A 23303-nucleotide genomic window follows, 5' to 3' on the forward strand; every position below is an offset into this window, starting at 1 on the left:
AAGCGCAATTTAAGTTAAGGGTTAGGTTTAGGGTTAGGGTTAGGTTTAGGGTTAGGGTTAGGGTTAGGGTTAGGGTTACAGCGCGCTTCTGTTGCACGCTGTTGTTGGCGCGCTTCAGCGCTCATTTGTTGGCGTGGTTTAGAACTCACGGTTTTGTCACTGTGGTTTAGTCAGCCATGCTTTTGTCGTTCGCCCTTTTGTCGGTGAACCCTTGGGCTCAATTCACTGGGACTTGGACTGGGACTGCAGCTATGAGATTACAACAGGTCTAGACTCTTAAAATGCAGACACATCCCATTGACTCCAAAGATACATAATGTGAAAACAATGCCCTTGAGCTGGGATGTCAGAAAAAGTAATTGGAAATACCTTGGACCAGTGGTCACCAACTGATGGTCCACGAGAAAATTTTGGGGGTCCACAGAAAAATTATTTGTATTTTTTATATTGCACTAAATAAGGGGCCCCTGGGCCGGATACGTGCAATGAATGTCTGTGTTGCTGCTTAGAGTCTCCCTCTTCGGAATTTTTTTGTGCACGTTGGAGTGGGGGGCAGAAATTCTGACTTGGGGTCTGCTTCAGCCTCCTGGTGCAGGGCTTTGGGTGAAGGCTGGAGGGAAGTGCCCCTGATGGTGAAGAGCTGGAGGGCCTTGTTCCAGTGAGACAGCATCATGGCCTGGAACTGGCTGACCATCTCAGCTCACTGAGCCTCCAGGGGCCAGTACCTGGCCTTGCCCTCCCACAGGTCTTCCCTCTTCTTGGAAAGCCTATGCTCATAGTCCTCAGTGAGGTGCTTCTGCTGAGCCTCCTTCTCGGTCAGATCCAATTTGAACTGAGCCTTTGAACTTTTTCTCTGGGTGGCTGCTTAGCTCCAACAATTGCTTCCTGTTGGGGCCCTAAGGAGCCCAGGCGGGGAGACGATGAGTGGCTGGAGGAGAGGACGATTAAAGGCTGGAGAGGCGCCCCTTGACGTGAGTAACATCGAGTTGCCCACGCCCATCCAGTCACATGACCACCTTGCCATGCCCACCAGCCGGTCATTAGGCAGATCATATTACTAGTGCCTGCGATTTAAAATTATGAATTTAATGGTCCTTGAGGTCCGAAAGGTTGGTGACTTCTGCCTTGGACCAATGTTGGCTGCCTGAGGAATTCTGGGAGTTGAAGTCCACACATCTTAACATTGCCATGGATGATAAGAAGAACAAATCATTCAATTGTAGGTCAAACCAGTCAACTGCCCAGAAGCATTACTAAGAGAAGTAAAACATAAATAGGAGCCAAAGAAAAAGTCACTGGAGAAGACCCCGGTGCTTAGAGAAATCAAAGTTGTGAGAAAAGGGAGGGACTTTTCTGAACATCTGCTTTTTATCTCTGCCTTCTTGGGGATTTAACCTCAGACTGTTTACTGTCGACCTCACCCCATTCCTAAGAGGTCTATAAGGGGCGGCATGTGCATCAACGTGTCTATTGTCCCTGTCCTCCTGTCCCCACTTATTCGTATCCATTTCCTGTATTCATAATCATGTTATACTTATATCTGTTAACTTATACATGCTTGACAAAATAAATAAATAAATAAAATAAAATTAATTATAGTATTGGCAGATATTTTTTTCTGTTTAATTTACTTTTGCACTAGAGTGCAGCCCTGCAGTTCTTCATGGAAATATCTGAGAAGAAGAACTTGCTCATGAAGCACTATTCTGCACACATATCTTGTTATCATGCAATAAATCCTCCCCCCCCCTCCACCCCCGGAGTTTCGATTCCTCCAATGTTCCGGTAATTTTGTGCCTCTCTTTTTCTCATCATCTGTCCTAGGAAACAACAAGGCCACCAAATGTGTGACAGTTTTTTATCACAGCGATGCTTTATCTGCTATCTTCACACATCTCACCTAGTTCTTTAGCAGTGGAAAAGAAAACAAATTACAGCCGGGCTACCTTAAGCGACACATCCTCTTTCTCCCTCCCTGCTCAGCCTCTCCCCCTCTAAGTGCTGTGCAGTTCCTGTTGTACCCTTTCACAATATAAGATCCAGCTTGAGCTCTCAGCAACATAACAAACAGCTGTTGCAAGGTCTCTCCACAACTGTCCTTTCCCAATATCGCTTGGCTGACTGGCTGGCTGGCTGGAGCAGGAACAGAGCGACCGATCTGGTGCGGGATCCTGTTTCCAAGACTCTTTTGCAGGTCCCAGAGGAAATCCAGTTCCAAATTCAGCTCTCAGGTAAGGGAAGTGGGTGCTCCCAGCTCTTTTGCTTTCTTCCAACACTAACTTGGTCCAGAGGAATACTTCCGTATTCTGGGAAAGAGGATCCTTTTACTAAAAAGCTCCTGCCAACCAGCGAAAGATCTGGGCTGCTCTATAGTGTGCAACTACATTCAGCAAAGCTTAGTTGCACCAGATGGTTTATTACAGTGGGGAAATTCAATTTTTTTACTACCAGTTCTGTGGGCGTGGTTTGGTGGGCGTGGAAGGGGAAGGGGAAGGATATTGCAAAAATCCCCATTCCCACCCAAATCTGGGGGCACTCAGAGGTGGTATTTGCTGGTTCTCCGAACTACTCAAAATTTCTGCTACCAGTTCTCCAAAACCTGTCAGAACCTGCTGGATTTCACCCCTGGTTTGTTACCAGCTAAAGGGCAGTTGCTGGTCTTCCTGGACAGAAGTTGGGTTATTATAAATAGAACAGAGCTGCGTTTTGCAAATCTGGCAGACACTGTGTATGGTTCACCCCTAAATTAACAGAATGCTTCATTTGAGTTTCCAATTTTTCCATCCTGGCCTTATAACAGCAACTTTTAACCACAGAGAGCTGTGCTGTTTATCATGGGGGCTGTCCCCTCCTTGCTATTCAGATCAAAAAGCCACCTACCAGACGCAATCCAAGTGCTTGTTAAAAGGCACAAGAATTGCCTCTGCCCTGGTCAATTGGCAACTGCCACTGATGTTGCCCAGAAACCAGAGAGAGATAAGAAATCTCTTGCTGTCTCTGCTGCTTGAGCAGGACTAGGAGGGTGGCGGGGAGGATGGAAACAGTGGAAGCCACCCTGGGTTTGAGGACTTGCAGAATGGTGGATTCTGAGCAGAGAAAGGGTAATGCAGGGATGTCCAAAGTTGGGAACTTTAAGACTTATGGACTTCAACTCCCAGAATTTCCCATGCTGGCTAGGGAATTCTGGGAGTTGAAGTCCGCAAGTCTTAAAGTTCCCAACTTTGGACAGCCCTGTGGTAATGCAAGTAAGCCAGTTTATTCTAATAATGGTGCTGGTCTAGAAGCAGAAGATTGTAAGTTCTTTTCCCATCTTAGACATGAAAGCCAATTGCGGGACTTTGAGCCAACTTCCAGGCAATGGTGAGTTCTATACCCACCTTAGGCATGAAAGCTATCTGTGTCCCTTGAGGCCAGTCACCAGTTCTAATGCGCGAGTTCTAATTCTGCTTGCGGCAGGAAAGCCAGCTGGGTGTTTTTGACCCAGTCACTCTCTCTCAGCCCAACCCACCTCACAAATCTTAGATTTAAGCATTATATAAAAAATAAATCAACATACCCTCTATTCATTTTTGACCTGGAAAAGTCTATTTACCAGGCAGATCTCTCTGACTAAATTATACTATATTATTCCTTCATTTACAGACATAGTCCTCAACCTACAATCATTCATTTTTTTAAAACACCTGTGTGATTTGTTTAACAATGGACGATTTGCTTAATGACCACAGCAAAAAAAGATGATAAAATCAGGCATGATTCACTTATCACCTAACTTAGTAACCAAAGTTCCTGTCCCAATTGTGATCATAAGCCAACATAACTCTATCTTGAAGGACCAGATGGCCTTTGCCAGCTTTCTTTCTAACCTCCTAGGTTTTCCTGAAATAGCTTCCTCCTTTACTGTCACACTTCCAGGACGCTCTGTCACCTCCTCCCACCATGGAGTTTGCTGAGCTGATCAAGACCACCAAGGTGGATGATGTGGTTCTCTCATGTCCAGGACTCCAGACCATTCGAGGGACACTGGCTATCACCAGCCATCACTTACTCTTTTCATCCCAGGCAGAAGGGAATAGGGAACAGAGAAGAACTGAGCTGTGGCTCCTTATTCGCAATGTGGACGCCATTGAAAAAAGGTGAATAGCTTTGTCCTGCATTGCTGGACTTCTCATCATGGTTTCTCTCTACCCCCCAACCCCAGTTTCTGGACTTCACCTCCCAGAATTCCTCAGCCAGCATGGCTGACTGCAGAATTGAAGTCCACACATGTTAAAGTTGCCAAGGTTGAGAAATAAGTCGCCTAACAGAGTTTGAACTGCACTACCAAACTTCACTGACTAATCTTGGAGAATTAGAAGAATCTTTGTTTGCTGCTTTGCAGAAGAAGCTTAACTAATATGCCATTGCAGTTCTAAACTCTCTCATCTGCAATCTAAACTACTTGGGTGGACTATTCAGACCCAAATGAAGGAGATTTGCCCACCCAAATATTACCATACATTCTCAAGGGTTCTTTTCAAGGGTCCTTCACACTCATGGATGGTGAGATCAGAAGCAAAGATCAGGCAAGGAGGCCAAATATCTTGAATTGGCTGGCTTGGGCTGGGGCTTTTGCTGGTGGGAGTGAAACAGTGTGCTTTTCTTACTCTGACGGCTAATGGATTAGCTTTGTTGCTTGCTGAAGCTCCGACTTGCCCCCTTTTGCTCCTCAGCTCTTCAAAAGGCAGCCAAATGTGGATTTTTTCTGCAAGACTTGGGAAGAAGAATCACCTGCTCACTGAGGGCAGGCTGCAGAAGAGACCAAAAGAAACCAGGAGTCTTACACATTCCTGGCACGGCCTAGCAAAATTGGGGTATCCCACATCCCCCAGAGTGGCAGAGTGAAGAGTGTGCTGGAAGAGGGAGGGCACTGAAGTTGGCATCGGGTGCTCTCCATCACAGTGCCAATTAACCTCTCTGCATTTTGGACACGATGCTAACCTTTCTTCTTTCCTTCCCGTGACTCTCAGCATTCAGAATTTAAGCTGGTATCAAAACTCCTGGACTAACGACTCCCCACCAGAGAACAGGTTTGCCTTAACCCTTTTCACACCACAAGGCATGCAAGCAAGTGAGGTGACAGCTGGTGTATCATCTACTTTCGGCTTCTGCAGCTGATTTGCACAACCGGGGAGGGGGAAGCCCATCTTTCCAGGTCTTGCTTCAGGAATGAAAATGAATGAATCCCAGACAGGTGAAGAATGACCTTTCAGCCATCCTGGTATCCTTTTTCTACCTGAAGGATAGCGAGGCCAGGACAATTTGGTGGAGTAGGTAGAGAGAACTGGCAACAGGCACCATAATCAGAGATCCAACGTCTTGCCAGGCATAGCCCAGATTTGGCTATTATCTGAACTGAGAGCATATTTTTAAGCATGCACAGAGTGCTTATCTTCTTGGCTTTGCGCCTCTTTTCCAAACCACAAAATTTTGATCACATAACCATGGGCATGCAGCAACAATTGTAATTTGTCAGTGCCATTGTAACTTTGAACAGTCGCTAAAGGAATTGTAAATTGAGGGCTATCTGTAGATTTTAAATAGTAGATAGATTTAGAAGGGTTTGAGGTATGGTCAAGAATGTTAGGCTCCCTGTAGCCTCCCACGTCCCTCTGACCTAAAAGCTTGGAAAATATGGGAAATAGAAACCTCTTCAGCCTTCCAGGGATGTCACCAAAGGGGGAAGCTGCCCCTTTGAAGATCAGAAGGTCACCAAACATTGTCCATAGATGGATGCCAAAAATTCTGGACCGTTCTCGAAGCCATTCTCGTCTGGCATTAAGGCCTGTATAGTACTTTTCGAGAACCACACAGGGTGGTTATTCCAGATTTATTTTATCTGATGGAAAAAGGATGCACAGCAATAGAGATAGTTCTTGACTTACAACCATCATTTAAAGACCATTTGAAGTTATAATGACACTGAAAAAAGTGACTGATGGCAGTCATCGCTCTTACAACCATGGCAACATCTCCATGGTCATATGATCCAAATTTAGGTGTTTGACAACTGGTGTGCATTTACAAGAATTGCAGGGTTCACCATTTGCAACCTTCCCAGCTGGCTTCCGACAAGCAGTGGTGAGAAGCCAGATTCCCTTAACAACTGCAGCGGTTCCCTTAACGATTGCAGTGATTTGCTTATCGACCATAGCAAAAAGAAGTTGTACAATTGGACATGGCTCACTGAACAACCACCTTGCTTAGTAACAGAACATCTAGTGACAATCGTGGTTGTAGGTCTAGGACTTTCTGTAGGGTGGTGATAAAAGGGCAAGTGAGCCGACAATGATGTGATTAATGTAAGTAGCATCAGTTGCATCCGTGTATGATGCACTTAGTGATATTGTGGGAAGCCATCACAGCTTTGCAGTCCTTTGCTTCTCTCTTTCTGGGTTAATAAGTTGCTTACTTCCTGTTCATCTGCAAGCCCGACTTTCCGATTGTGACTGGGGCTGTGAAGTGAAGGTCTCCATCGTTGATGCCCCTCCTCCCTTGCCACAAACATGAGGTTCTTTCTGCTTGCAAACTACCGGAAGTTGCCTGTGGCCTCTTGCGAGGCAGCTCACAAGGTCTCTTTTCTCCTCTTTGCACAGGCTGGCCAACCCGTCTGGCACCATCACTCTCAAATGCAAAGACCTGAAAATTATGCAGTTGGAAATCCCTGGAATGGAGGAGTGCCTGAACATTGCCAGCTCCATTGAGGTGAGGTCAGCTTATCCGGATTTTGGCATAACCCAGCTGCTGCCAGACCATTGAAGGACTAGTCCCTAAACATGTACAGTGTGCCTGTCCTGATTTATTGCAAGGGGAAGGTTTAGGACCAAGGCCAACTAGTTCCCACCTACATTGTCCTCAGCCACAAAATCCCCAATCAGATTTTGGCCGGGTCTTGAAGGTTGTGCAAATTCAGCCAGTGTTTCATCCAGGATGTATCATGACATACATTTTATATTAAAACACACACACACACACACACACACACACACACACACACACTGTTCTGCAGTTCTGTGAAGCAGTTATAACCAGATATCAAAACTATTCTGTACTCAGCAGCTCCCTCCCCTGGTTAAACTCATGCCCAAACTCAGCTCAACCTAGTTGCTTCCAAATCAGAGGTGGCATTCAGCCAGTTTTGACAGGTTCTGGAGAACTGACAGTGGAAATTTTGAGTAGTTCAGAGAACTGGCAAATAGGCTGTCCCCGCCCCCGCTGCCTCTCAGCTGATCTTCTTTTGTTGCCTTGAACAGGAGAGAGGAGCTGGAAAGCAGGTTAGTGGGGTGGGAGGGAATGGGGATTTTGCAGTAACCCAGGGGTTGGTTGCTGCCGGTTTTACTACTGGTTCGCAACCCATGCACGCCAAACACGTGCTACATGTGCATGCACTGTTCAATGTAAATTGTTCTTCATGCATGCGCAGAACAATTTACAGTGAACTGCATGCACAGTCATTAAAAAACAAAATGGCGGCACCCCAGTTGTGGAGAGGGAACCGGTTTGGGGGCGTGGCAGGCCTGGGTCACTGCTGGTTCTGCGACCCAGGCCTGAATTCCACTACCAGTTCGGCCGAACCGGGAGCAACCCACCTCTGCAGTAACCTTCCTCCAGGAGTGGGGAGGGAATGGGGATTTTACGTATCCTTCCCCTGCCATGCCCAAAAAGCCATGCCACACCCACAAAACCATGCCCACAGAACCAGTAGTAAAAAAATTTCAATCCCACCACTGTTCCAAATGTTGCAGCTTTGAGGATCAAGGAGTAAGAGGAGAAGTGAATGTGGAAGAAGGAGAAAAAATATTCCTAATTCTTGCTGTTTAACCCCCTTCTTTGCAATCATAACAGGGAAGCCCTCCCCCTCCAACACCCTCCTCTCCATTTCCTGTTGCTTCATTTTGCATAGGAAAGAAGAGGGAGGGTTGCAAAAGAAGCTGAATCTTGTGGTGCTTGGCATTTGGCCAACCCAACCTTAACTCTTGCATTGAGTTCGCGGCAGGGACTGTTTCCCCCAGTTTCTTGTGGATGATAAAACTGGCTTCAGGCCCACATGTGCAGGTGACCCCCAGAAGCCCCAGTTTCTTTCACACAGATAAAAGGTGCTTGAAGGAGCTGCTTAGTTTGCAGATTGGTGCTATGTTGACACTGGCAATTAAAACAAATATTACAACAATCAAAAAGAGCAATTTAATTTAAAAACAAGCAAAATAATATAAAAGTATATATTTTAAAAACCCATCATAAAGCATTTTAACTCACAGCCAAGGGAATCCCCATTGATCAGTGCAATCAGTGCAGCACTGCACCAGCTACACCAGACCCCCAGGGTCCTCTGCCTGTTGCCAAAGCCAGCTGAGTCAGGACTATGGAGGATGTGGAACATCTCTGGAGGATGGTGAGCAGAAAAAGTTTCCTTCCTGGGTCTCACCAGGTGGCATTCCTTGGCTGATGGGACCTGCAAGATGCCTCTCCTGCTGGACCCAAGAAGATGGGTCAATGTAATTGATGGGAAGCGGCCTCAAGGAACCTAGTCCCATGCTATTTACCCCACTGTAGGTATGGTCTTACAGATTAAACAGATTCGCAGAGTTGGCAGGAACCGTGGAGGTCATGTAGTCCAACCTCCCACCCAAGCAGGAGACCCTACACCATTTCTGACAAATGGCAGTCCAATCTCTTCTTGAAAGTCTCAAGTGATGGAGCTCCCACAACTTCCAAGGGCAACTTCAGTTCCATAGGTTGATGGTTCTCACTTGGTGAGAAAGTTCTTGGTACTCTCTGAGCTTTGTAGCCTTCTTGCAGATGTTTCATGACCCAACTAGGTAACATCTGCCCCATACTCACTCTACCATACTAGAAGCATCTCACACCTGGCCAGGAATAATATTTTCAGCTCTTTCATACTGGTTAGATATTAGATGGCATAGAAAGACTGATAAACCCAAATGGATTGCCTTTTCCCAGATAGACTTTAATGCAGTTAGTCCTTGACTTAAAACCACAATTGGGACCAGAATTTCTGTTGCTAAGCTAAACAAGATGGCGGCTAAGTGAGTTACACCTGATCTTATGATTTTTTTTTTGCCACGGTTGTTAAATGAATCATGTGGTTGTTAAATGATTCCGGCTTCCACCGTTGACTTTGCTTGTCAGACGCTTGCTGGGAAGGTCACCAATGGCAATCCCATGACCCTGAGGCTCTGAAACCATCGTAAATTCATGCTGGTTACCAAGCATCCAAATTTTGATCATGTGACTATGGGGATTCTATAATGGTTGCAAGTGAGATGACTGGTTGTATCCGGAGTGGGATCCGTGATGGGATTAGCCAGTTTGCACCACTTCAGGAGAACCGGTTGTTAACTTTCTGAGCAGTTTTGTGAACGGGTTGTTGGAAGGAATCATTAGGGCAGAGAACCAGTTGTTAAATTATTTGAATCCCACCACTGGGTGGAATTCTACTGGTTCAGACCGGTTGGGCAAACCTGTAGCTCTGAAAATAAGCTGAGAGTGAACTGGTTTGCTCCCATGAGCAAATGGGTCCTGGCACATGTGCGAGTGAAGCAAACGCTCAGCAAAGTGGTTGTTAAACTGGTAGGAACCCACCCCTGGTTGTATCTCACTTTTCTTGGGGCCATTGTAACTTTGAATGGTTGCTAAATGAATGAGTTGAAGACTTCCTGTAGACAAAATGAGTGCCTGGGTTTTAAGGATCAAGGGCAGCAATGTTGGCTGGAGCATTTGGGGAGTTGAAGTTCACGCATCTTAAAATGTCTTAAGCTTGTCTAAGAAACACTTCAAGATAGAGAAAGTCATGTGTGTGTCAGGCCATCTTTTCTTTTGGATCTTTGGCTTGCTACACTTTCTATTATTCTACTACACATTTTCTATGTGGGAAAATGGGAGGGGCGATTGTACGGAGTTAGATGCTATGTAGTCATAACAACATTATTTGTAGGAAGCCAAGGTCATCCTTTGTCGTTGCACCTCTGCACCTGACTGGAATTGGATGGGTGGAACTGCCAGCATAGCAGTGGAGGATTGGACCATGTGATGGACTTGTGGGTGTGGGGGCAAGATCTTGAACTTTCAACTGGATGGGAAAACCTGGAAGCTTTCAGATTCGGGTTTTCCCAGATGTGCCAACATGGCTTTCTTAATAAATTGGAACTTTGAGCAATGCTTTGCCTTGGATTCTGATTTATGTTTGGATGCTATTTGGAACTCTGAGAGTGTGCCTGTTGTTAACCATGCCGGGCCAACCATGTTCCCACAGGCTCTTTCTTCTCTAGAATCGGTGATGATGATGTACCCCTTCTTCTACAGACCCCAGAACACAACACTGGGCACCGGGTGGCTGACGGACATTACTGAACAGTATTACAAGCAGATCGCAACTGACGTGAGTAGAGAGGCCAGTGTTCTTCTTGAGAAGTATAGGTCCCTCTCCGAGCATAGATGCACACAAGGGAAACAGGGCTGGCAGAACTGACAGCTAGAGCAGGGCATTTTGTGGCCTGGGGTCAAGGCCTTTTCATGTTATTGATAACAAATATGTATTAAAATAATTTTATTTTATTTTTTAATTTTAAAGGACTTAACAAGTTGTTCTATTCTCTCTGCTGTATCAGAAGTTGAAAATGATGCTGGCCCAAACAATAGCGTTAGCAAATATTGTAATTGTAAATATTGCCACTGAGTTACATCTAATAGATGATATTAGTCTTGTAGTATGGAATTCAGGTAGACCTCAACTTATGACTGATCACTTAGCAACTGTTTGGAATTCCGATGGATTTACCTGGGGGGTTACTTATAATCTGGATGTGAAGTTCTGATAGTTGCCCCCCCCCTGCGGTCACATGATCATACTTCAGGCACTGAGCAATCAGGCCACCTTTATAGCCTTTTATAGTATCCCACGCTATAAACCATGTTTTATGATGATTTTGCCAAAAATCAGTGTTTACTTCCAGTTTTGGGCAAAACCACATCCATAGTGAATGTTGGTTTGTTTGATCACTACAGAATTCTCTTAAAGATCACAGATTCAATTAACAACTGGCACAAGAAAGGTCATAAAATTGGGTTGGTCATGTGACAAACAGGCCCACTTTATAACCATCATGATTTACATGGGGCAGGTTCAATTATGGTCATAACCTGAGGACTATCCTCATCACTACCAGTTCATCCTCATCATGTACCAGTTGGTCGACAGTCTATACTATATTCCTGCTTTCACGCATTTTTTTCCAGATCACCACTTTTTTCCCAATATCAAAGCTGGGTTTTTAAGCCAATGCAATTATTTAACTCTTGTTTTGTGTGTGGGTGTGTCTGTGTTGTCCATTGATTCCAACAACCCAGGAAGTGGGAACATGTGGGAAATGTCAAACATTGAAAGCTTTGTAGGAAGAGAACCATGTTTGTCTATGGTGGCAAAAAAAATATTAAAAGAAATAGGGTTAGGGTTTGGGTTTGGGCTGGCCCCAAGCGAATTAGTGTCAGAATTCCAGAGACTACTGGAAAACTGAGGGACTGGCCCTAACAGGGTCTGTCATCTATTACTTCAAAGAGACCTTGGACCCAGAACTCAGACAAGCATGTGGTACCAGGGGAGTTCTGGAGCATATACAAGCCTGGTACCACACAGCAGTGGCCATAGATCTCGAAATCCACCCCCATCAGAAGCCAACTGATGTCCTCTAGTAGGATGGACGTTCAGCAAGAATATATTGGAGGCCAACAGTCTTGCTGTCACCAGAACTTAACCTGGCTCTTCAAACACCTTCATTCTTTATTTCCCCCAGACAGGGGCTTGGAGGCTGAGTTCCATCAATGCAGACTTTGGAGTCTGTCCCAGCTATCCACCACTGGTGATCGTCCCAGCAAGACTGGATGATGGAGTCCTTCAGAAGAGCGCCCGATTTCGTCAGGGGAGGCGATTCCCAGTTCTCAGCTACTATCACAAAAAAAATGGGACGGTAGGTCTACCTCCTTTCTCATTCCACCCGTTTCACTTGCAGCAACCAACATCTGGGCATAAACTATCCTTGTGGTTAAATATATGCTTTTTCCTTTTCCTTTCCCTGTTTTTATTCTGTCCAACTGCCAACCCTCTTTTTCTTCTCTCTTCCTCACAAATACTGTTTGCATTCTTAGCTGTTCACCCCCTTAGCTGTTCACCCTAGTGCAGTGTTTCTTAACCTTGTCAGCTTGACGATGTGTGGACTTCAACTCCCAGAATCACCCAAACCTTCAAGTTATCAAGGCTTAGCAACACTGTTTTAGTGAATACAAGTAGCCTTCCATTTCAGCACTAGCAACAGCAATCTCCTCCAACCTGAAGCTCTTGCAATGCCTAGCATTCATATCCTCCAATACTGGTGGGCACTAGATAGGAGAAGACAGAGATGCCCTCCAGTGGCTACCTTCCTCATCTGTACCACGAGATGCTGGGAAGGGACCCAGGCAGCTTTGGCACACCCAACAGATACACTAAACATGCCTGTATCACCTTCATCATTAGTACCTAATTATTTCATAGAAATAGAATAATAGGGTTGCAAGAAACCTTGGAGGTCTTCTAGTCCAAGCAGGAGACTCTTTACCATTGCAGACGAATGGCTGTCCAGTCTCTTCTTCAAAACCTCCCACAGCTTCTACAGGCTAGCTGTTCCAGTGATTAATAGTTCTCACTGACAGGACATTTCTCCTTGGTTCTAGGTTGGATCTCTCTTTGATGATCTTTCACCCATTATTTCTTGTCCTTCCCTCTAGTGCTTTGGAGACTAGGTCAATCCTCCCTCCTCTTCAAGTACTGGAAGACTGCTGTCATATCACCCCTAAGCCTTTTCTTTGATAGGCTGGACATCCCTAATTAACCGTTCAAGGTACAGTTTAGCCTCCAGATCCCTCACTAACCCCCTCAAAAGGAATGTGAGCATCACCCAGCAGACAGCAGGCAAAAACAGACCAAGTGCTGCTTAGGAATTGAGAATTCAGAAAGAAATGACTTTATCATGGTCATTCATGAGCACAACAAGAATGTAGAAATGTTTTTCATTTGCCCCAAAAGGGGAAACTTTCAGAATTTTACTTTTTCAAACCAATATGCAGAAACATAGCCATTATTCAAAATTCATAATTCTGTAACTTTTGCAACACAGGTCATCAATATTGACATTTTAGAAAATATGTCATGAAGAAAAGTCCACTTTAAAAACCCGAAAGCTGCATGAAATGCTCTAAAATAGAAAAAATGGGTTGCAAAAACTGAGCACAAAACAAAAATTCTTAAGGAAAACATATCCCAAAATACATTCCATTTCAGATGAGCTTTTCAAAAAAGACCAAGCTTAAGGAGGTGTACTTGACCAATGGCCACAAGGTGCATTGGGAGAACCTCAAATGAATCAATTTGCACTCCTCCCCAGGAGTCTCTCCCCCCTTTACTCTCCTCCATCCAGGGGTGAAATCCAGCAGGTTCTGACAGGTTCTGGAGAACTGGTAGCAGAAATTTTGAGTAGTTTGGAGAATCGGCAAATGCCACCTCTGGTTGGCCCCCGAGTGGGGTGGGAATGGAGATTTTGCAGTATCCTTCCCCCAGGACTGGAGAGGGAATGGAGAGTGTGCAGTATCCTTCCCCTGAAATGGGGAGGGAAGAGATTTTGCAGTATCCTTCCCTCTGAAGTGGGGTGGGAATGGGGATTTTGCAATATCCTTCCACTGCCACACCCACCAGCCACGCCCACCAAGCCACACCACGTCCACTAAGCGATGGCCACAGAACCGGTAGTAAAAAAAATGAATTTCATCACTGCCTCCATCCATCTCCATCCTTTGCTCATAAAGGTGATGCTTCGCAGCAGCCAGCCCCTCGTGGGGCCCAACCGGAAACGCTGCCATGAGGATGAGCTGCTTTTGACCACCGTCCTGGAGGGTGGGGAACGTGGCTTCATCCTGGACACCAGGTCGCTGCAGACTGCAAAGCAGGCCCGGGTGATGGGGGGCGGCCTGGAGCACCGAAGCTGCTACCACGGCTGGAAGAGGCTGCACCGAGCTCTAGAGAGGTAAGCCCCTCTATCTATTTGTGCTGTGTCCCTGAGGGGAAGATATTAAACAGAAGCCCGGAACAAAGCACATCTAAATAATATTCTGAAAACATTACGGAAGCCTCTTTCACCCCTTTAAAACAGATTTCTGTGCTTTCAGTGTATCATGACCACAAAAAAGCAAAACTGGAAAAAAAAACCCACAAATGGTCAACAAAGTTGGCCATTATCAAAAGATCTCCTGAGAATTCCTTGACATGGGTGTGACCCATGCCTCTGATGCTAAGCAGGATGAGCCAGCCCTAATTAAGTCAAGGATGATCTGTGAAAGACTGGTGCTGTGGTTAGCTTTCTTGTCATCTTGGCTAAGAATTACTGAATGTTTCTCAATTAGCCCTGAAAACTTCTAGAAACAGTGAGAATTGTAGTCCAACATATCTGGAGGGCATTAGTTAGCACTGTCTCTGATTAATTATGGATTCTTCCCCGTTGTTAGAGAAGCTGTGGAAGAAACAGCTCCGGGATTGGGTGGCATACAAATCCATTAAAATTCAAATTGAAAACCAGCCTGATAACTCCCAATCTTTGCTCTTTGCAGATTGCTTAAGCCAGGGCTGTCCAAACTTGGGAACTTTAAGACTTGTGGACTTCAACTCCCAGAATTCCCTAGCCGACTGGCTGGGGAAAGCCGGCTGGGGAATTCTGGGAGTTGAAGTCCACAAGTCTTAAAGTTCCCAAGTTTGGACACCCCTGGCTTAGAGTGAAAGGACTATTCCATAAAACAAATACTTTTTTTAAAGTTAAGCTCTGGAAAGAGCTTAAAATTTTCTAATTCAGGGGTGTCCAATCTGTTGGGAACTTTAAGATCTGTGGACCAAGTCCCAGCTGGGGAATCCTGGGAGTAGAAGTCCACAGGTCTTAAAGTTCCCAAGTTTGGACAACCTTGCTCTAACTCATACTTGGAACAACCTATGTTTTCTCCAGGTGATCCACTGGCCGGTAATTTCTTTTGCAATTCTCTCCCATCACAGATTCCCCACCCCCACCCCCTTTTAGTTAGAAAGAGGGAGAATAAAATGTTTAAGTCCAGAGAAGATTCACGTGTGGATTTTCAACCTCACCAAGTCCTTCAGAAAATAGCAGCAGCAACAACAACAAACAGTTGGAGAAATGGTGCTATTTTTTTTTTAATAAAAAAGAATAATGGAATCAGAACCTGCGGAAAATGACTCACTCATGTACTGGCAGCCTCCTTTACCTTATGCCTTAACTCTGATCACTAGAATTTTTCTAATGGCCCACGTTAATGGAACATTTGTTCAGCACAGCAATTGAAAATAAAATCTGAAATCCTGCAAGGAAATCGAAAACAGGGATAGAAAACCATATGCTTTCAGTCAAATTTATGCTTCCTGCATGAAAGAGTGATTTCTGAAGTTGAGGTTAGTAGGCATTTGCATTCAGTGGGTGCTTATATCTGAATAGCTTTTCTTATCCAGAAAGATGGACACATGTGAAGGTTGAAACCAGCCTTTCCTATACCTCACTTTCTCCAGCCAGACAAGGCTGGTCCATGGGAGAAACCCCTGATTGTGAGCTGCAGGCAGGGGTGAAATCCAACAGGTTCTAGAGAACCGGTAGTTGAAATTTTGAGTAGTTTGGAGAACCGGCAAATGCCACCTCCGGCTGGCCCCAGAATGGGGAGGGAATGGGGATTTTGCAGTATCCTTCCCCTGCTATGCCCACCAAGTCGCACCACACCCACCAAGCCACAGTAGACACAGAACCGGTAGTTTAAAAAAATGAATTTCACCATTGGCTGCAGGACTCCTAACCAAAGCAGTTCTCCTTCTCTTTCTCCTCCTCCCCACCTCTCAGGGGTCGCTCCCTCCAGGAAAGCTTCATCAAGCTGGTAGAAGCCTGCAATGACCCTTCTGCCCACATGGACCGCTGGCTGAGCAGACTGGAAGCCTCCAAATGGCTGTCCCATGTCAAGGAAGCCTTGAATGCTGCCTGCCTGGCAGCCCAGTGCCTGGAAAGGTAGGATTGCCTCTGGTCCTTCCCCCAGAAAGTGTCTGGAGAGGAGCCCCCAGGAGAAGCTGTTTGGGCAAGTCCCCTCTGCACCCCAACCTTTGGGGATGTGCTCATGTCAGGGAGACGGTTGTGTAACCAGATACTCTGTGTCTTGCTCCAGAGAGGAGGCTTGTGTCCTGGTGCATGGAGCCGAAGGGAAGGATGCCACCTTGTTGGTGACAGCTCTTGCCCAAGTTATCCTGGATCCATCCTGCCGGACATTGGCAGGGTTCCAAGGACTGCTGGAGCGGGAATGGATACAGGTACTAGCAGGAGACAGTTCAAAGGGGATTGACATGGGGAATTCTGGGAAATGAGGTCCACACTTAAAAATTGCCATGACTGGAAAGCAAGAAAGTACATGTTGTACTTTTTAACTCAACAGTTCCTAATAGTAATACAGACAGAATTTCAAAATTGGAAGTGATTGTAATTCTTTCTAAGTGGAGGCATAGGGTATTTATGTTACACATTACTCATCTGATTCTGGGTCAGCTTACAAAATGGAAGTTAAGAATTTCTTAACCATGGCTTAGTGTGGCCACTGAATATTATCATCAGAGCCAATGAGGGAGCCTCTGGCTCCTCAGATGGGGTTATACCAGTGGTGGATTGCAGGTGGTACACCCCAGTACGGGCGTACCAAAGCCTGCCGGGAGCACCAGATATCATTCCAATATGGTGCTCTGGAGGGCCCACCCTCCTGCCCCAACTCCTTACCTGTCTTTAAACTCTTCAACCCTTATGTGTACGTGCACGGCGCGCACAGCGCCTGTGCAACACTCCACCAAGCAGCTGCAGCGTCATGGAGGCTCGTGGAGGCGTCGCTGAATAGTAAGACACATGCGGGCACCACACACATTCATGTGGAGGGCACCAGGCCCAGTTGCAACTGTACCGGTTGCAACACATTCCGGAACCCACCACTGGGCTACACCAGTGATGGCGAACTTTTTTGGCGCTGAGTGCCCAAACTGGAAGCCGTGGGAATGCGTGCACACTGCAGGGCTATAACCTGAAGACCAGCTGGCCAGTGCACAGCTGGTATTTGTGCATGCTGGAGTGGTGGAAACCCGAAGACGAGGCGCTTCGGTACATGCAAAAACCAGCTAGCCAATGTGCACATTCAGACCATAATCCAGCAGGCACATGTGCACCAGTCAGCTGGGCTTTGGATTCCGACACTTCAGCACGTGCAAAGACCAGCTGGCAGGCACGCACACATGTGCCGGAAACCAGAAGACCAGCTGGCAGGCGTCCCATAGGTTCGCCATCACAGGGCTACACAGTTCAACTTCCATTGCTCCAAGCCTTTAACTCTCTGCTGGGAATTGTACTTTAGAAACATTTGCAGGATCTCAGGCTGCCCCTCTCATCTTACACAGAAAAACACGCTAGCCGGCTCTTGTGTGACACAGACGGACCTTTGATCATAAGGAGGAACAGTTTAATTCTTGCTGATATTTACAGGTTTCTTTGATTGACTTCATTGAGTTTTGATTCTTGTTGAAAGATTGTCTCCAGCCCTGCCCACTTCCTGGATTTTACTGGAAGAAGCAGGAAGGCCCTTTTCTGCTTCTAGACGCCAACCTTTTTTTGCTTTTCCAGGCCGGGCATCCCTTCCAGCTCCGCTGCGCCCACTCCGCCTATGCGCACGCCCGGCTCAAGCAGGAGGCGCCCACGTTTCTCCTTTTCCTTGATTGCATCTGGCAACTGGGGCGCCAGTTCCCCTTCTCACTGGCATTCAATGAGCATCTCCTGCTGGCACTCTTTGAGCATTGCTATGCCTCACCCTGCGGCACGTTCTTGGGCAACAATGAGAAAGAAAGGTAAAGCAGCAGCAGACCCAGGAGGGGCAGGCAGGGTTGAGGGTGCCAGCTTGGGAGAGCAGGATGCCAAGTAAGATGGTTCAAATCTTCCTGACGAGGGCTGAGAATTCTTTGTCAACAGGCCTTGAAAGACATGGAGGGATGGCCTTGCACTTAATTTGGACACTTCAAATATCTCAGGTGAAGAAATCTGAGCCACCAAAGATGCCCTAAGCATCCTCCCACTGGTAGAACTCTCCTTTTACTTTTATGAATTGAGATGCACAGGATTTGAACATTAGGACCTGATGTTCTCCAGGAGAAAAATCAATCTAGGAAAGTGGAATGGTTTCACATAGAAGGAAACGTCACAGCAGCCATTTTTGCAGGGAAGGGGACCAAGATTTCAGAGTCTCTTGGCTGGTTGTTCTCGTTGCTTCTCCCACAAAAATGGCTAAACCAACCATGATAAAACACTTGGGGGGAGGCACAGAACCAGGGTTCAGAGGAGCCTGCAGTGTGGCCAAGATGGTAGTCACAGCAGTGGGATCAAAACTCACCTATTTGTGTACATCGTACAGATACTGCACAATGGTGGGATTCAAAAATGTTTACTACCAGTTCTGTGGGCATGGTGTGGTAGGCGTGGTGTGGCTTGGTGGGTGTCATAGGGGAATACTGCGAAATCCTCCCGATCAGCTGAGGCTTGGGAGGCAGAGAATAGATGGGGGTGGGGCCAGTCAGAGGCAGTATTTACCGGTTCTCCGAACTACTCAAAATTTCTCCAGAACTTGTCAGAATCTGCTGAATGCCACCTCTGGTACTACAGAGAGCTTCAATCATACCTTTATGGCCATCATATTGACTTTTTCCACCAGACCTTGCGGACACCCCTACCAAAGTTCCTTGCTTGTTGCTCCAGTTCAAGAGATCATTAAATAAAAACAAATCCAGTTTGGCCAGTTTTCCTTGTACCTTGGAGCCCTATTTATAAAAGCAGTAAGTCTAATTCTGGTTCATTGATCCGAGTCAACTATGGCTACGGAGGGGAAAAGTGCAGGAAGTCAAGCTGAGACGAAAACTGGAACCAGAATTTGTGTGGCTGAGCAAGGTGATGGTGAAGTGAGTCACACCTGATTTTATAACCTTTTCCGCCACAATTGTTAAGAGAAACACTAGAGTTACTAAGTGAATCATGTGATTGCTGAGCAAATCTGGCTTCCCCATTGATTTTGCTTGTCAAAAGCAGTTGGGAAGGTCACATATGACAATCACATAATCTCCAGGAAACTGCAAGCATCATAAATACATGCCAGTTGCAAAGTGCTCCAATTTTGATCACATGACTGTGGGGATGAAGCAATAGCCATAAAAGTGTGGGGGCTGGTTCTAACACTTTTTGAGTGATGGCAAACCTTTTTCTTATGGCATGCCAAAATTGTGTGTGTGCATGCTATTGTGCAGGCATGCATGCCCACACCAATTCAATCTCCCCCCCCCCACCTGCATCTGCACGCACAACCCCCTTGCGCATGCGCACACCATCCCTCCCCAGGCTCCAGTGGCTTTCCTGAAGCCTGAGGAGGGCAAAAACAGTCTCCCTGCCCCCCCGGAAGCTGAATCGTTCCCAAACTTCCAATTGGCCCATTTTTCGCCCTCTCCAGGCTCTGGAGGCTTTTCTGAAGCCTGGGGAGGGCGGAAGTGGCCTCCCCCAGCCCTACGGAAGGTTGAAAATTAGCTAGCCAGACCATGCATGTGTGCCGGAACTGACAGCAGGCGTACCAGCAAATATGGCTCCATGCGCCATCATGGACCTACAGTATAGTTCTTTCATGCTTTTGCATCTCTAACAATCCCATTTGATTCAAATTGTGGCCCATAAAAAAAGGAAGGACACCTCAAAGCTACAAGAAAGCAACTAATTGTTAGATTGCATTTGCTTCTCTCAAGTCTTCCCTCGATATCCAATTGTAATTTTAGTGGAGCATGTGTCCCCCTGTATCAGATTAATGTTGTATTCCTTCCCTGACATGGTGGGCTTCTGGTTGGATGTGGTGATTGGGAAGACGGCTGGGGACCTCTGGGAAATGAAGTGCAACATCTCCAAGTGGCCCAGACTGAGAACCGGTGCTCCATGTCTACCCAATGAGGGACTAAAATGCTCTTGGCTTCCTTGCAGGAGGTTGTGTGAAATGAGGGAGAAGACTCATTGCCTCTGGCCCTGGATAAACCATGGGGAGAAGTACCTGAACCCCCTTTACATGTATAACCCCCTGGTCATCTGGCCCTCCGTTGAGCCACAGAGCTTGATGCTCTGGCAAGGTAGGGGGTCTACCCACTATTCCTTTTACCCAGAGGTCTTCCAACTTGGCATAGCTGGCAGAATTCTGGGAGTTGAAGTCCACCAGTCTTAAAGTTGCCAAGTTTGGGGACCCCTGTTTTTACCATATAAAGTACAAACTCACATTGTCCAGAACTCCAAAGCTTTGGAATAAAGCACTCACATGTGAGAGACATTGTAATTTGGATGAAATTAAGCCTTCTAGATTTCAGTTTCATAGGCCAACATTGGCAAGATGGTTTGCTGAGTCCAGAAGTTGAGTTATGGCAACTGAAGTTGTTTTCTTGTTGGGTTGAGACATTTTCCTGCTCATCCAAGCAGCTTCCTCAGTCAGAGCAAGTTGGTTACAGAGAGTCATTGGCAACTCCTCCCGCACTAACCTCAGAAGTTTCTTTCCCAAAGTGTGCTATGTTGATGAAGCCTTTCAGTCATCCAGGAAAAGTTGTTGAGTTGAGTCATGGCAACTGGACTTTTTTTTTTTTTTTGGTTTGAGACACTGCTGGCTGCCTGCAATTTGGCAGTTCGAATCTCACCAGGCTCAAAATTGACTCAGTCTTCCATCCTTCTGAGGTCGGTAAAATGAGGAGCCAGGTTGTTGGGGGCAAGAGACTGACTCTCTAAACTTAGAGAGGGCTGTAAAGCACTGTGAAGCGGCGTATAAGTCTAAGTACTTGTAAGGCCTCCCCGCCTTAATCAAGGAAATAAAGATTCTTGAAACTTAACATTTCAAAAGGAACCTTTTATTGAAAGAGGATAACTGGGCGAAGGGAAAGTAGGATCTGGGGTCCTTAATGCAATACAACAGGACTAAAGGAAATTAGAGTCCCTGCCCAACAGTCCAATCCATAGGTGTGAAGATGTTTTTGTAACAGATGCTCTAGGAAAGTGAGGGTCGTTTCCTGAGCGATGCAGTTTACATGGCCATCCCTCCTCACATTCCCCGAAAGATGAGAAAATGCCAGGCCTCTAGGCACCAGGCTAGAAGTTATAAAGCAATTAATTACATGGTACAGGATATACAGGGAAGAAAGATAGTTAAGTCTAAAGGAAGTATAGGGCCCCCCTCTTCCCCTGAAGAAGGCAGATTCATGGATCTGACAGTACTATTGCTATTCCAGTTTGAGGAGAAAACCTGAGATTGGTGCGGAAAGAATTGGTACATTCCAATGGCTCTCTGCCTGTTCAGATTCCCCTAAGCAACTTGTTCAGGCTGAAGAGGCTGCTTGGATAAGCAGGGAAACATCTCACACCAACAAGAAAATAAGCCTTACTTTTATAAGCATCTTCATCAAGTTTGCTCAGGTTGATGCAATAATTCCAGAGATTTTGAAGATATAGCAGGCAATTGGGAGGGCTGGAAGATGTCTGAACATATGCATTGCAGAATTTTGTAGAGTCCTTGCCTTATGACCAAAAAGGGACAAAAATGCGTTATTATGCAAGACAACTTGTGACCTTTCCTGTTGTTTCCCCATTAATTTGCTTTCAGAAGTTGACTGGGAATGTCACAGATGGCGATTATGCAACCCCCTCCCCCTGGATTCTGCACCTGTCGTAATAGATGCCGGTTGCCAAGCACCCAAATTACGATTATGCAACTGCAGGGATACAAAACCAAATTGTGATCATGTGGTTGAAGGGTCACAATATACATAAGTGCAAAAAATTGACATCTTTTTTTCAGCACCATCATTAACTTCAAATGTCTCTAAATGAATGGATATAAGTCAAGGACTATCTGTAATACGGAAGCAACCTTACTAAAACCTTAAGTGTTTCAAGAACTTCAGCTGTCTGAACATCATCAAATTTCCAAATCACATCTGATGGGTAGAAACTAAAACCTCACCCACCTATCCACTTTGCTGCTTGCTCATTTCCTTTACGTGCTTTTAAGAGATATACAAGTTTACATGTAAGAAACACATCTAACATTTTTTTCCGAATCCAGGGTCTTCAGAAGACTCCTCTTTAAAGCTCTTCCTATCCAGATTTCAGAGTGAGAATTTCAAACGTCTGCTAAATATATTTGTAAACCTGCAGATTTGAAGGATAGGACCTTAAATGTAAAATTAGGCAGTGCCGTTAGCAGTCCCAGTTCTGGGGCAATTATGAAAGATTTGGCTGTCTCCCCCAGATGCGGCTGGAAGCTAAGTGAGTCTACTGCTGATGTTCTTTATAAAGAATTGCTGTAAAGATATAAAAGGTGACTGTCTGTCCTTGTGAAACAGATGGATAACTGGCCATTATTCTCCCTGTAGGTTTATTTCTCCGTTGGGTCCGTTCATCAGAACATCTTGATGAAGCATGGACAGAAATTCGGCAAATAACAACAAACAGCCAAACCTACTCACAATTGCACAGAGCAACATGAAAGTACACTGCATCATCCCCTTTTTAGATGAAGTAATCAAAGAATTGGCTGGTCACCCCAAAAGAGGAAAGCTGAAAACAGAGGGAGAGTTGCTGACACAGAGCCTCCAAGGAGAGCAAACACTTTTATCTGTGGCACTGTGAATATGTAGATCTATTTTCCAAGTCTATTTTTAAAACTGTTACAAATAAAATACAGCTCTTTAAAAAAACATTTTAGATCTAGGAAATGGAAGATATAATCTTTTGGGTAGCGAGAAAGCCATCTGGATGCTCATACGTAGCACCCCCCCCCCAACTTGGAGCCAATAGCTGTATTTGAACAATAAAGCTGACATGGCTAAGTTTTTTAAATGTTAATATTAGTCAAGCTTCACCTGTGCTGGATGGGGAATTCTGCAAGTTGAAGTCTACCCTACCTAAAGTTGCCAAGGTTGAAAGATGCTCCTCTAACCCAATAAACTGATCCAATAATTTCAAATCACTGTAAACCCTGGAATATGTTTAACTTGGGCTTTACTCAGCAAAACCATCAATATGGAAACCCCTAATGATAACAATGAATTCTGAAGCCAACAAATCATACACATGATGGAAACAGTATTAAAAAAGTAG

The 23303-nt window shown here is 45.6% G+C and overlaps 1 protein-coding gene across 4 annotated transcripts; it reads left to right on the plus strand.

The window, feature by feature from the left end:
• Positions 1 to 1999: 1999 nt before the first annotated feature.
• Positions 2000 to 23048, plus strand: LOC116515254 (myotubularin-related protein 9-like). 4 transcript variants are annotated; one of them, XM_032227177.1, is made up of 11 exons: positions 2001 to 2231; positions 3916 to 4136; positions 6636 to 6744; positions 10313 to 10438; positions 11850 to 12023; positions 13894 to 14111; positions 15972 to 16133; positions 16288 to 16429; positions 17775 to 17995; positions 20154 to 20296; positions 22577 to 23048. In XM_032227177.1, exons 2-11 carry the CDS (start codon positions 3940 to 3942, stop codon positions 22687 to 22689), a joined length of 1605 nt encoding a protein of 534 aa, XP_032083068.1. In that variant the 5' UTR covers positions 2001 to 2231; positions 3916 to 3939; the 3' UTR covers positions 22690 to 23048. The 4 variants fall into 4 exon arrangements, with proteins under 4 accessions (XP_032083070.1, XP_032083068.1, XP_032083071.1 ...); XM_032227179.1 differs by lacking the exons at positions 20154 to 20296; positions 22577 to 23048 and adding an exon at positions 18117 to 18939 and having other exon boundaries at positions 2000 to 2231; XM_032227180.1 differs by lacking the exon at positions 3916 to 4136 and having other exon boundaries at positions 2002 to 2231.
• Positions 23049 to 23303: the final 255 nt, after the last annotated feature.

The sequence above is a fragment of the Thamnophis elegans genome, chromosome 12, assembly GCF_009769535.1.
Source record: "Thamnophis elegans isolate rThaEle1 chromosome 12, rThaEle1.pri, whole genome shotgun sequence".
Classification (NCBI taxonomy): Eukaryota; Metazoa; Chordata; class Lepidosauria; order Squamata; family Colubridae; genus Thamnophis; species Thamnophis elegans.

Bases quoted from the DNA above. Each gene is read 5' to 3' on its own strand.
- LOC116515254 (XM_032227177.1), top strand. From the start codon at position 3,940: ATGGAGTTTGCTGAGCTGATCAAGACCACCAAGGTGGATGATGTGGTT. The intron at 12,024-13,893 runs GTAGGTCTACCT...TTGCTCATAAAG, and splicing joins ATCACAAAAAAAATGGGACG to GTGATGCTTCGCAGCAGCCA. The intron at 20,297-22,576 runs GTAGGGGGTCTA...TTCTCCCTGTAG, and splicing joins GAGCTTGATGCTCTGGCAAG to GTTTATTTCTCCGTTGGGTC.